Source organism: Vicia villosa, unplaced genomic scaffold (assembly GCF_029867415.1).
Source record: "Vicia villosa cultivar HV-30 ecotype Madison, WI unplaced genomic scaffold, Vvil1.0 ctg.000217F_1_1_3, whole genome shotgun sequence".
NCBI classification, from domain to species: domain Eukaryota; kingdom Viridiplantae; phylum Streptophyta; class Magnoliopsida; order Fabales; family Fabaceae; genus Vicia; species Vicia villosa.
In genome coordinates this window covers 495207-509863 of record NW_026705081.1, presented here as the reverse complement: position 1 = coordinate 509863, position 14657 = coordinate 495207, and the positions used below count along the sequence as shown (strand labels likewise).

Sequence of the window (14657 nt, the reverse complement as noted above, 5' to 3'; positions counted from 1 at the left end):
GCTTCAAACGCAATTCTGGGAAATATAGGTTCCGATTCTGACTTTGACTCCAACATAAAAGTTGTAGCTCTTTCTCTTAGCTTTCCGGCGATTATTAAAACGCCTCAATCGGACTCCCGGAACTCCAGTTATGATCGTTTCCGTGCAGACTGCTAAAGCTGAAAAATAAATACGAAAATCAAATAACAATAACAATAAAAATAATTTAAAATATAAAAACATTATAAAATACAAAAATAAGACAAGCAAACCATGGAAATGTATAAGTACAACCGTAGAGGAATGTGCATCAAAATGCACTGATCACGTAGCAAAAGAGAAACAAGTTACAAAAGTTAAAGAAAAAAAAACATAAACTGCCCTTTTTTTTTTACTAAGACTATGTTCTGCCCCTACACTACCTTATGTCTCCCATGCTGACCTTCCAAAACCTTGCACATGCATCATGACCTTATAACTCATTAGTTTTTCCTATAGTATACCCCACATTCCCACACCCTACCACAATCCTCGCATGATTAACCGGCCTTTAATCTATAAAATGGCCCTAACAATTTGATTCTCTCAACAGCCATAACTCATTGTCTGTTCTATTTCATACACACTATGGCTTCTCTTGTAAACCAACTCTCTTTCTTCTTCTTATTCTTTTTCTTACTTCTCCTCTCACCACAAATTCAAGCAAGACAAAACAAGTTCTTTAGCTTCTTCTCTCATTTCAAAACTACCAACAATGTCAATGATCCTCAATTACCTCAATCTCCATCACCAGCACCGGCACCAGCACAAGAGCCTGCAGCAGCACCGGCACCGGCACCAGCACAAGCGCCAGCAGCAGCACCGGAAATTGGAACAACTACTATACCATCAGGACCGGCACCGGAACCCGAATTTTTAGTCGAAACCGGAAACGGTTATGGTCTATATGGAATTGATTCTAGTCAATATTCTTCAACCAAACAAACTCCAAAAACCATAACAGATTTTGAAAATGAGCTTCTTAATGAAGATTTCAATGATAATAAGAGTTACAAAACAGGTTATCCTCAAACCAATCTCCATAACAACAATGAAGTGTACACAAAAAGCTACAACAGTGAAGAGTACAAGAACAACTACAACAATGAAGAGTACAAGAACAACTACAACAGTGAAGATCAGTACAAGAACAATTACAACAGTGAATACAAGAACAATTACAACAACAACAACAACAATAACAATAATTATGGTAATGGTTATGAGAGGAAAGGAGAATTTGGAATGAGTGATACAAGGTTCATGGAGAATGGAAAGTATCATTACAATGTAAATAGTGAAAATGGGAATTATAATAACCTTAATGGTTATGAATCAGAGAGAGGAAATACTGAAAATGAAGGTTTCTATGAAAAAAATCAGCATCCAAATGAGTTTGAGACTATGGAAGAGTATGAGAAGCAACAAGAAGCACAAGGGTACACATACACACCATGATGAGTGTTTTTTCTATATATATTATATTTGGTGAAAACATGGGAAAGAAAATACAAAGTAATGAGATAATTGTGATGCTTTATTTTTAGGTTTTGTGCATCCATGATCTTGCTCAGTTTCATGTTTTGCAGTGTGAGGTTCTTCTATCTTGTTAAGGAAATTATTTAACATTTTGTGTTATTAATGTAAGAATCAGAAAGTACAAACATTATGTCATCCAAAGTTTTATGACATTAAGTTAATGATTTATGAGTTTTGTCTGTTATTATTAGTAGCAAGAACAATCATGAACACTTGTAACTTGTAAGTTACATTTGTGTAAAAGGCATGGAACTAGTGGCACTCATTATTGTAGTTAAAATATATTTTTGTCTCAACATATGTTTTCTTTAACAATAAGGTTTCAAACTCCATATTAATCTTTATTTGCAAGAGTTTGTGAGTTTAAACCCATATTGTTTAAAATTTAATTTTCCTCCCAAACATTTGTATTATTGTCATTATCATACATCAACAACTTTTTTTAAAATCCAGCTAGCATGATGGACACTTCTCCATATGTAGCTTTAAGACATTTTCCCACCATTAAGTTAGAGTTGGTAAGAATCCTCTACCCTTATTAAAGTCCTTTATGTTCTTAAACCTAAATCACATTCATTCTTGGATTTACATTTTACACTACTTAAACCATTTGACTAGTGGATTTTGCTAGCATTCCCTCTTCCACCCCTCCAAAATTTACAAACCAATATTTTTCATATTTTTGCAAATAGATAATGGGAGCATAAAAATTCTCATAACGTAGGTTGGCATAGCTTGATTCCAGTGGCGGAGTGGTGCTAACATTTAAATTTTAATTAATAAATTGTAATAAAATATATTCAAAAAACTTACATTGTACTAAAAAAAAAAAATTACATATATTTTACAATTGTTCCCTGTGCGATTTCATGTTATGAAATTATTGAATAATTAATTCATTATCAATTTTGTAGAACACATCTTTTTCAATATAAATCGCAAGACAATTGTTCATCCATTCATCCCCTATTCAATTATACAATCTAGTTTTCAAAATCTTCATAACAGAAAAGGACCGTTCAACGGTTGCTATGGCGACGGGCAAAATCAAAGCTAACCTCAAAATTTTGTAGAGTAATGGATAAACAATATGTCATTTAGTTTCAATAAACTTTTTTGAAAAATCACTTATTCCTTTCAAAGATGCAGATTCAACACTCGTACGCATATCAATGATGTAAGTCGCAAGTTGCTTATCAAGCATCACCAAACTAGTTTCACAAAATTCACTTGAATAAAACTTTGCAAACTCAATTAACTTTGTTTGTCAAAAGTAGAGAACAAGTTACTTGAACACAAACAAGTCATCAAATGAGCAACCGACACCTCTAGAGTTCTTAAAGGTTTTCTAGGATGAATAGTGATATCAAAGCCTTTTAAGAATATGAAGTTTGCCATGGAAGAGTTTGAACATTTCGCAGTAGCGTTTCCAGCAAGTTTAGCATTTGCCAAAATGACCGTAATGCAGGGTTTCCAATGCAAAACCGTGTTTTCAAATCTACACAAATTTCTAGCTCTCCAAATTTGGTGAAAAACACTAGTAACACAAGATATCACCACTACTAAAGACAAAATTTGGGAATTAAGCATAATTCCACACTTCAATTTTAAATATGCAGCAACCTAATTACAATTAAACTCATATTAGCCACTTGAGGTTGAGGTGGTGGGACCTTCTCCACCTTCTCCTTCATTTGAAGCGGTGGTCGCCGACCTGCTTCCTTCCAAATGCTTGAAAAAAAGCCACGGCACCAGCAGCAACCACAAATGCAGTCATGGAGCGTTGCACATTGCGGTTTACAATTTCCCTCCTCTGTTCATCCTCTGAATGAATAGTTGCAGAAGCTTTCATATGACACTCACCATGAGAAAACCCAAGAAAAAATGGGGAGACTCCATGGATTTGAAGTTCACATTCCTTCTTCCAACATAAGATTCAAGTTGATAGTCAATAAAACCAAGAGTTCCTCTCCCAAAGAAACTCAAGAACTCCACCATCCTGGATTCTTGATGAACCAAAGGAGCAGCAATGGCTTTAAGAACAAGAGCTTGCTCTAGCTCTGTTTCCTGGTTGCATTCTTCTAAAGCAGGGGGTTGTTGAACAGAAGGAAGAAAACCTTGAGCTCTCTCAATTACTTTGAGTAGGAGAGTTTCCATCAACTTGTTGCCAGCAACACCAACAAACCTTTCCATGGCTATAACCATTCTCTCCACGGTCACTCTGTTTTTGTTTTCTTTTTGAAAGTTGGAGAAGATGAGTTTACTCTGATTTGTTTTCTTTTTGAAAGTTGGAGAAAATAAAAATTATAGGGGATTTCAAGGTTCTTATATAGAAAATGGGATGGGCTTGGTATGATCCGATCGACCCAAATAATTTATTCTCTTCAAATACTCTATTTTATTGGCTGCGTAAAAATGTTAGAGAGGTGGAACAGGTGAATTTGGTTGTGTGAAATTGTTGTTGTGTTGCATGGAAATGATTTTTGTTGCTCACATAATAGGACAAAAGGAATAAAATTTTTGTAATCATTGCTCACAAAATGTTTTATTTTTCTCCACTTTTCTTGGCTTTGTCTTTGTTTCTCTCCACTCACCATTTCTATTACACTACTTGTTCTTGTTATAACACGAATAGTTTGTTGACGAATCTTTCTTTCGTAACCAATATTAAAACAATGAAATTTCTAGTATTACTTTATCACCAAGATAAAAAAACAATTGTAATATAGATATAGTTTTCATTTCAGCAATTTAAAAAAACTCACTCTCACCACTTACCACTGGAATAAATCAAAATATTTATAATTAGTTCATACGATAACTTTTATATGATTTAATCCTTTTTCAATACATAATTTTTTTAAAAACAAAAGAAGCATATCATTAATAAAAAAACAACAAACAAGGAAACAAAGGGGGACCAAACCAACACCCCTCAAGAGACAATCATAAGTCTAAGGGTATCATCATTGTCTAACAAGTCATCCTTTACAATATTAGTGTGAACAAAATTATACTAAGTGAAAGTTTTAGAGTTCAATCCAATATCCGCTAGAATATCAGCATAAATAATGGCTTCCTAGTATAAATGGGATATCATGAAGTCAATAGATAACGTGTACATATGACAACTAAGCCAACGAGACCTGATTGTCCATGGAACGAGATGAGCGTTAGATAAAGCTTTCACCACAAGCGAACAATCCGTTTCAATCCAAATTTTATTCTACCCAAGCTCTCGAGCTTTCTCAATTGCAATAATGGCTGACATTAGTTTAGAAAAGAATAGAGTTACTAGGACTTATATAAGCGTAGAAGCTGATAATATGTCGAGCACCGTTATCACGGAAAATTCCACCGCAAGCCTCCAAAGAAGGCGAACCACAAGCAATCCCTTCAATGTTTCCTTGGATCCATCCCCTAGGAGGAGGGTTCCATAAAACCTCTAGAGTTCTTAAAGGTTTTATAGGATAAATATTGATATAAAAGCCTTTTAAAAAAGTGAAGTTTGCCATGGAAGAGTTTGAACATTTCGCAGTAGCGTTTCCAGCAAGTTTAGTGTTTGCCAAAATGACCGTAATGCAGGCTTTCCAATGCAGAACTGTGTTTTCAAATCTACGAAATTTCTAGATCTCCAAATTTGGTGAAAAACACTAGTAACACAAGTTATCACCACTACTAAAGACAAAATTTTGGAATTAAGCATAATTCCACACTTTAATTTTAAATATGCAGCAAACTAATTACAATTAAACTCATATTAGCTACTTGAGGTTGAGGTGGTGGGACCCTCTCCACCTTCTCCTTCATCTGAAGCGGTGGTCGCCGACCTGCTTCCTTCCAAATGCTTGAAATAAAAGCCACGACACCGACAGCAACCACAATTGCGGTCATGGAGTGTTGCACATTGCGGTTTACAATTTCCCTCCTCTGTTCATCCTCTTAATGAATAGTTGCAGAAGCTTTCATATGACACTCACCATGAGAAAACCCAAGAAAAAATGGGGAGACTCCATTGATTTGAAGTTCACATTCCTTCTTCCAACATAAGATTCAAGTTGGTAGTCAATAAAACCAAGAGTTCCTCTCCCAAAGAAACTCAAGAACTCCACCATCCTGGATTCTTGATGAACCAAAGGAGCAGCAATGGCTTTAAGAACAAGAGCTTGCTCTAGCTCTGTTTCCTGGTTGCATTCTTCTAAAGCAGGGGGTTGTTGAACAGAAGGAAGAAAACCTTGAGCTCTCTCAATTACTTTGAGTAGGAGAGTCAACTTGTTGCCAGCAACACCAACAAACCTTTCCATGGCTATAACCATTCTCTCCACGGTCACTCTGTTTTTGTTTTCTTTTTGAAAGTTGGAGAAGATGAGTTTACTCTGTTTTGTTTTCTTTTTGAAAGTTGGAGAAAATAAAAATTATAGAGGATTTCAAGGTTCTTATATAGAAAATGGGATGGGCTTGGTATGATCCGATCGACCCAAATAATTTATTCTCTTCAAATACTCTATTTTATTGGCTGCGTAAAAATGTTAGAGAGGTGGAACAGGTGAATTTGGTTGTGTGAAATTGTTGTTGTGTTGCATGGAAATGATTTTTGTTGCTCACATAATAGGACAAAAGGAATAAAATTTTTGTAATCATTGCTCACAAAATGTTTTATTTTTCTCCACTTTTCTTGGCTTTGTCTTTGTTTCTCTCCACTCACCATTTCTATTACACTACTTGTTCTTGTTATAACACGAATAGTTTGTTGACGAATCTTTCTTTCGTAACCAATATTAAAACAATGAAATTTCTAGTATTACTTTATCACCAAGATAAAAAAAACAATTGTAATATAGATATAGTTTTCATTTCAGCAATTTAAAAAAACTCACTCTCACCACTTACCACTGGAATAAATCAAAATATTTATAATTAGTTCATACGATAACTTTTATATGATTTAATCCTTTTTCAATACATAATTTTTTTAAAAACAAAAGAAGCATATCATTAATAAAAAAACAACAAACAAGGAAACAAAGGGGGACCAAACCAACACCCCTCAAGAGACAATCATAAGTCTAAGGGTATCATCATTGTCTAACAAGTCATCCTTTACAATATTAGTGTGAACAAAATTATACTAAGTGAAAGTTTTAGAGTTCAATCCAATATCCGCTAGAATATCAGCATAAATAATGGCTTCCTAGTATAAATGGGATATCATGAAGTCAATAGATAACGTGTACATATGACAACTAAGCCAACGAGACCTGATTGTCCATGGAACGAGATGAGCGTTAGATAAAGCTTTCACCACAAGCGAACAATCCGTTTCAATCCAAATTTTATTCTACCCAAGCTCTCGAGCTTTCTCAATTGCAATAATGGCTGACATTAGTTTAGAAAAGAATAGAGTTACTAGGACTTATATAAGCGTAGAAGCTGATAATATGTCGAGCACCGTTATCACGGAAAATTCCACCGCAAGCCTCCAAAGAAGGCGAACCACAAGCAATCCCTTCAATGTTTCCTTGGATCCATCCCCTAGGAGGAGGGTTCCATAAAACCTCTAGAGTTCTTAAAGGTTTTATAGGATAAATATTGATATAAAAGCCTTTTAAAAAAGTGAAGTTTGCCATGGAAGAGTTTGAACATTTCGCAGTAGCGTTTCCAGCAAGTTTAGTGTTTGCCAAAATGACCGTAATGCAGGCTTTCCAATGCAGAACTGTGTTTTCAAATCTACGAAATTTCTAGATCTCCAAATTTGGTGAAAAACACTAGTAACACAAGTTATCACCACTACTAAAGACAAAATTTTGGAATTAAGCATAATTCCACACTTTAATTTTAAATATGCAGCAAACTAATTACAATTAAACTCATATTAGCTACTTGAGGTTGAGGTGGTGGGACCCTCTCCACCTTCTCCTTCATCTGAAGCGGTGGTCGCCGACCTGCTTCCTTCCAAATGCTTGAAATAAAAGCCACGACACCGACAGCAACCACAATTGCGGTCATGGAGTGTTGCACATTGCGGTTTACAATTTCCCTCCTCTGTTCATCCTCTTAATGAATAGTTGCAGAAGCTTTCATATGACACTCACCATGAGAAAACCCAAGAAAAAATGGGGAGACTCCATTGATTTGAAGTTCACATTCCTTCTTCCAACATAAGATTCAAGTTGGTAGTCAATAAAACCAAGAGTTCCTCTCCCAAAGAAACTCAAGAACTCCACCATCCTGGATTCTTGATGAACCAAAGGAGCAGCAATGGCTTTAAGAACAAGAGCTTGCTCTAGCTCTGTTTCCTGGTTGCATTCTTCTAAAGCAGGGGGTTGTTGAACAGAAGGAAGAAAACCTTGAGCTCTCTCAATTACTTTGAGTAGGAGAGTCAACTTGTTGCCAGCAACACCAACAAACCTTTCCATGGCTATAACCATTCTCTCCACGGTCACTCTGTTTTTGTTTTCTTTTTGAAAGTTGGAGAAGATGAGTTTACTCTGTTTTGTTTTCTTTTTGAAAGTTGGAGAAAATAAAAATTATAGAGGATTTCAAGGTTCTTATATAGAAAATGGGATGGGCTTGGTATGATCCGATCGACCCAAATAATTTATTCTCTTCAAATACTCTATTTTATTGGCTGCGTAAAAATGTTAGAGAGGTGGAACAGGTGAATTTGGTTGTGTGAAATTGTTGTTGTGTTGCATGGAAATGATTTTTGTTGCTCACATAATAGGACAAAAGGAATAAAATTTTTGTAATCATTGCTCACAAAATGTTTTATTTTTCTCCACTTTTCTTGGCTTTGTCTTTGTTTCTCTCCACTCACCATTTCTATTACACTACTTGTTCTTGTTATAACACGAATAGTTTGTTGACGAATCTTTCTTTCGTAACCAATATTAAAACAATGAAATTTCTAGTATTACTTTATCACCAAGATAAAAAAAACAATTGTAATATAGATATAGTTTTCATTTCAGCAATTTAAAAAAACTCACTCTCACCACTTACCACTGGAATAAATCAAAATATTTATAATTAGTTCATACGATAACTTTTATATGATTTAATCCTTTTTCAATACATAATTTTTTTAAAAACAAAAGAAGCATATCATTAATAAAAAAACAACAAACAAGGAAACAAAGGGGGACCAAACCAACACCCCTCAAGAGACAATCATAAGTCTAAGGGTATCATCATTGTCTAACAAGTCATCCTTTACAATATTAGTGTGAACAAAATTATACTAAGTGAAAGTTTTAGAGTTCAATCCAATATCCGCTAGAATATCAGCATAAATAATGGCTTCCTAGTATAAATGGGATATCATGAAGTCAATAGATAACGTGTACATATGACAACTAAGCCAACGAGACCTGATTGTCCATGGAACGAGATGAGCGTTAGATAAAGCTTTCACCACAAGCGAACAATCCGTTTCAATCCAAATTTTATTCTACCCAAGCTCTCGAGCTTTCTCAATTGCAATAATGGCTGACATTAGTTTAGAAAAGAATAGAGTTACTAGGACTTATATAAGCGTAGAAGCTGATAATATGTCGAGCACCGTTATCACGGAAAATTCCACCGCAAGCCTCCAAAGAAGGCGAACCACAAGCAATCCCTTCAATGTTTCCTTGGATCCATCCCCTAGGAGGAGGGTTCCATAAAACCTCTAGAGTTCTTAAAGGTTTTATAGGATAAATATTGATATAAAAGCCTTTTAAAAAAGTGAAGTTTGCCATGGAAGAGTTTGAACATTTCGCAGTAGCGTTTCCAGCAAGTTTAGTGTTTGCCAAAATGACCGTAATGCAGGCTTTCCAATGCAGAACTGTGTTTTCAAATCTACGAAATTTCTAGATCTCCAAATTTGGTGAAAAACACTAGTAACACAAGTTATCACCACTACTAAAGACAAAATTTTGGAATTAAGCATAATTCCACACTTTAATTTTAAATATGCAGCAAACTAATTACAATTAAACTCATATTAGCTACTTGAGGTTGAGGTGGTGGGACCCTCTCCACCTTCTCCTTCATCTGAAGCGGTGGTCGCCGACCTGCTTCCTTCCAAATGCTTGAAATAAAAGCCACGACACCGACAGCAACCACAATTGCGGTCATGGAGTGTTGCACATTGCGGTTTACAATTTCCCTCCTCTGTTCATCCTCTTAATGAATAGTTGCAGAAGCTTTCATATGACACTCACCATGAGAAAACCCAAGAAAAAATGGGGAGACTCCATTGATTTGAAGTTCACATTCCTTCTTCCAACATAAGATTCAAGTTGGTAGTCAATAAAACCAAGAGTTCCTCTCCCAAAGAAACTCAAGAACTCCACCATCCTGGATTCTTGATGAACCAAAGGAGCAGCAATGGCTTTAAGAACAAGAGCTTGCTCTAGCTCTGTTTCCTGGTTGCATTCTTCTAAAGCAGGGGGTTGTTGAACAGAAGGAAGAAAACCTTGAGCTCTCTCAATTACTTTGAGTAGGAGAGTCAACTTGTTGCCAGCAACACCAACAAACCTTTCCATGGCTATAACCATTCTCTCCACGGTCACTCTGTTTTTGTTTTCTTTTTGAAAGTTGGAGAAGATGAGTTTACTCTGTTTTGTTTTCTTTTTGAAAGTTGGAGAAAATAAAAATTATAGAGGATTTCAAGGTTCTTATATAGAAAATGGGATGGGCTTGGTATGATCCGATCGACCCAAATAATTTATTCTCTTCAAATACTCTATTTTATTGGCTGCGTAAAAATGTTAGAGAGGTGGAACAGGTGAATTTGGTTGTGTGAAATTGTTGTTGTGTTGCATGGAAATGATTTTTGTTGCTCACATAATAGGACAAAAGGAATAAAATTTTTGTAATCATTGCTCACAAAATGTTTTATTTTTCTCCACTTTTCTTGGCTTTGTCTTTGTTTCTCTCCACTCACCATTTCTATTACACTACTTGTTCTTGTTATAACACGAATAGTTTGTTGACGAATCTTTCTTTCGTAACCAATATTAAAACAATGAAATTTCTAGTATTACTTTATCACCAAGATAAAAAAAACAATTGTAATATAGATATAGTTTTCATTTCAGCAATTTAAAAAAACTCACTCTCACCACTTACCACTGGAATAAATCAAAATATTTATAATTAGTTCATACGATAACTTTTATATGATTTAATCCTTTTTCAATACATAATTTTTTTAAAAACAAAAGAAGCATATCATTAATAAAAAAACAACAAACAAGGAAACAAAGGGGGACCAAACCAACACCCCTCAAGAGACAATCATAAGTCTAAGGGTATCATCATTGTCTAACAAGTCATCCTTTACAATATTAGTGTGAACAAAATTATACTAAGTGAAAGTTTTAGAGTTCAATCCAATATCCGCTAGAATATCAGCATAAATAATGGCTTCCTAGTATAAATGGGATATCATGAAGTCAATAGATAACGTGTACATATGACAACTAAGCCAACGAGACCTGATTGTCCATGGAACGAGATGAGCGTTAGATAAAGCTTTCACCACAAGCGAACAATCCGTTTCAATCCAAATTTTATTCTACCCAAGCTCTCGAGCTTTCTCAATTGCAATAATGGCTGACATTAGTTTAGAAAAGAATAGAGTTACTAGGACTTATATAAGCGTAGAAGCTGATAATATGTCGAACACCGTTATCACGGAAAATTCCACCGCAAGCCTCCAAAGAAGGCGAACCACAAGCAATCCCTTCAATGTTTCCTTGGATCCATCCCCTGGGAGGAGGGTTCCATAAAACCTCTAGAGTTCTTAAAGGTTTTATAGGATAAATATTGATATCAAAGCCTTTTAAAAAAGTGAAGTTTGCCATGGAAGAGTTTGAACATTTCGTAGTAGTGTTTCAAGCAAGTTTAGCTTTTGCTAAAATGACCATAATGCAGGCTTTCCAATGCAGAACCGTGTTTTCAAATCTACGTAAATTTCTAGCTCTCCAAATTTGGTGAAAAACACTAGTAACACAAGTTATCACCACTACTAAGGACAAAACTTTGGAATTAAGCATAAATCCACACTTCAATTTTAAATATGCAGCAACCTAATTACGATTAAACTCATATTAGCCACTTGAGGTTGAGGTGGTGGGACCTTCTCCACCTTCTCCTTCATCTGAAGTGGTGGTCGCCGACCTGCTTCCTTCCAAATGCTTGAAATAAAAGCCACGACACCGACAGCAACCACAAATGTGGTCATGGAGCGTTGCACATTGCGGATTACAATTTCCCTCCTCTGTTCATCCTCTTAATGACTATTTGCAGAAGCTTTCATATGACACTCACCATGAGAAAACCCAAGAAAAAAAGGGGAGACTCCATGGATTTAAAGTTCACATTCCTTCTTCCAACATAAGATTCAAGTTGGTAGTCAATAAAACCAAGAGTTCCTCTCCCAAAGAAACTCAAGAACTCCACCATCCTGGATTCTTGATGAACCAAAGGAGCAGCAATGGCTTTTAGAACAAGCGCTTGCTCTAGCTCTGTTTCGTGGTTGCATTCTTCTAAAGCAGGGGGTTGTTGAACAGAAGGAAGAAAACCTTGAGCTCTCTCAATTACTTTGAGTAGGAGAGTTTCCATCAACTTGTTGACAGCAGCACCAGCAAACCTTTCCATGGCTTGCATAACCATTCTCTCCACTTCACTCTGTTTTTGTTTTCTTTTTGAAAGTTGGAGAAGATGAGTTTACTCTGTTTTGTTTTCTTTTTGAAAGTTGGAGAAAATAAAAATTATAGGAGATTTCAAGATTCTTATATAGAAAATGGAATGGGCTTGGTATGATCCGATCGACCCAAATAATTTCTTCTCTTCAAATACTCTATTTTCTTGGATGCGTAAGAATGTTAGAGAGGTGGAACAGGTGAATTTGGCTGTGTGAAATTGTTGTTGTGTTGTGTAACACCCCGTTAATTCTTGTTTATTAATTTAATTATTTTTATTAATTAAATTAATAGAATTAATAATTTGTGGGAATTATTTGGAAAAAATGATGAAATATGGCTTTGGGCTTTGTGTGTTAGTTAGCAGAAGGGGGTGTTAACTAAGCAAGCCTATTGAGAATATTTTATTTTTCATAAAATAAAGGAAAATTGGGAAAAGAGAAGGCAGAAGCAGAGGAGACAGACTCTGAGAAAAGAAGAACACGTGAAAGAGAGAAGAGCCAAGGAGAAGGAGACCTTCGAAGATTCGACTCTGAGGTAAGGGGGGATTCTTCGGGTTAGTAATCCATATGTGATTGTAGGTAGTAGGATTGATTAGGATTGTTGTTTAGTTCAATAGTACGTGTCGGGTTTGGGAATTTTGTTAGGTTTTGATGAACTCATATGAATTAACATGATTTTGATAATACTCATGATATATGCTGTTAATACTTGTATAAAACTTGTCTGAAATATGTGATGATGTGAAAATTGATGGTAATTGTGTGCTATGTTCGTATGTACCTGAAATTGGGGAAATGGGATAGGGTAAATGCTGTCAAAATGGTGAATTTGGCTGTGCAGGTACGTAGGAACCGGTTCCCATGTGGGACGAACTGGTCCCCCCTTATAAAAACAGAGGCGTGTGGATTCTGGGTTGCTGGGAACCGGTTCCCAGGTAGGGACAACCCGGTTCCCCATAGTAAAAATCAGAGGCGTGTTTTGGGAAGCAGCCAGGAACCGGTTCCCACGTAGGGACGAACCGGGTTCTGCTGCATATTTTCAAAAAAAATGTTTTATCTTTAAAATCCCATAACTTTTGATCCGAGTATCCGATTTATGTGCCGTTTTAAGCATTGTGAAGCCGAGTTAATGGCCTATATGATGAATAGGTGGTATGGGTGTAAAGTCTGAGTTTTATACCCTGTTTATATTATTTATTGGGTGATGTTTTACATGAATGCGTCTGATATATTTGTATGAATGCTAAAACTAATGCATGCTTATTGGTGATGAATTGGTGATGATAATGAGACGATGTGATACATCGGATTGGTGATGTTGTAAGCATGTTATATGTTGCATTCATTCGCATACATTTTTGGTGATGGATCCCGATGATGAAATGGATCAAAATGGTGGGCATAATTCCCATTGTGTGGAATTTGTGCTGGTTAAACTGTATCTCGGTGATGAAAAAGATCAGTTGGATGGGTGTATCCCATGTATGGTACCACATGCATTAGTGTCAGTCCATTCATTACATTATATTCTGATATAACTGAATGATTGTGTGGTGTGTTAGAAGATGCTTATGTACTGATGCTTGTTTGTGGTAATAAATTCCGATTATATGTACGCTTGAGTGGATGATAATTGCTATGAGATTTTATTGCTTATGATTGTATAATGGTTATTAATTCGAATGAAACTCACCCTTACTTAGATGATTTCAGATTAAGGATGTAGCGGCATCTTGATTGGGTGAAGATAGCTTGTAGGCTAGCCCGTAATTCGTGTCGAGTCATGCTCTGATTGTAACACTGGGATCGATAGTCTTAGCGTTACTTGATATATATTGTTGCCATTTTGGTTATGGATTATGTATTGATTATTTGTTTGGATATGTTTCCTAACATTGTTAAATTAAGTTCCGCTGTGCTAAAAACATGTTTGACATTGGTTAAATTCTAATAAAGCATGACAAATCGACTTGGTATTTTATTTATTTTAATAATTATAGCATCCTTGCTATTTATTTACTCTGATTATATTATATTTCCGCGGGGGTTTAGAAGGGTGTTACATGTTGCATGAAAATGATTTTTGTTGCTCACATAATAGGACAAAAGGAATAAAAATTTTGTAATCATTGCTCACAAAATGTTTTATTTTTCTCCACTTTTCTTGGCTTTGTCTTTGTTTCTCTCCACTCACCATTTCTATTGCACTACTTGTTCTTGTTATAACACGAATAGTTTGTTGACGAATCTTTCTTTCGTAACCAATATTAAAACAATGAAATTTCTAGTATTACTTTATCACCAAGATAAAAAAAACAATTGTAATATAGATATAGTTTTCATTTCAGCAATTTAAAAAAACTCACTCTCACCACTTACCACTTGAGTAAATGAAAATATTTATAAT

At 35.4% G+C, this 14657-nt stretch overlaps 1 protein-coding gene across 1 annotated transcript; it reads left to right on the top strand.

Annotated features, from left to right (window-relative positions):
• The first annotated feature begins 546 nt into the window (after nucleotides 1-546).
• Nucleotides 547-1853, top strand: LOC131625429 (uncharacterized). Its single transcript, XM_058896297.1, has one exon. The coding sequence runs from the start codon at nucleotides 607-609 to the stop codon at nucleotides 1474-1476; it is 870 nt and encodes a 289-aa protein (XP_058752280.1). The 5' UTR covers nucleotides 547-606; the 3' UTR covers nucleotides 1477-1853.
• Nucleotides 1854-14657: the final 12804 nt, after the last annotated feature.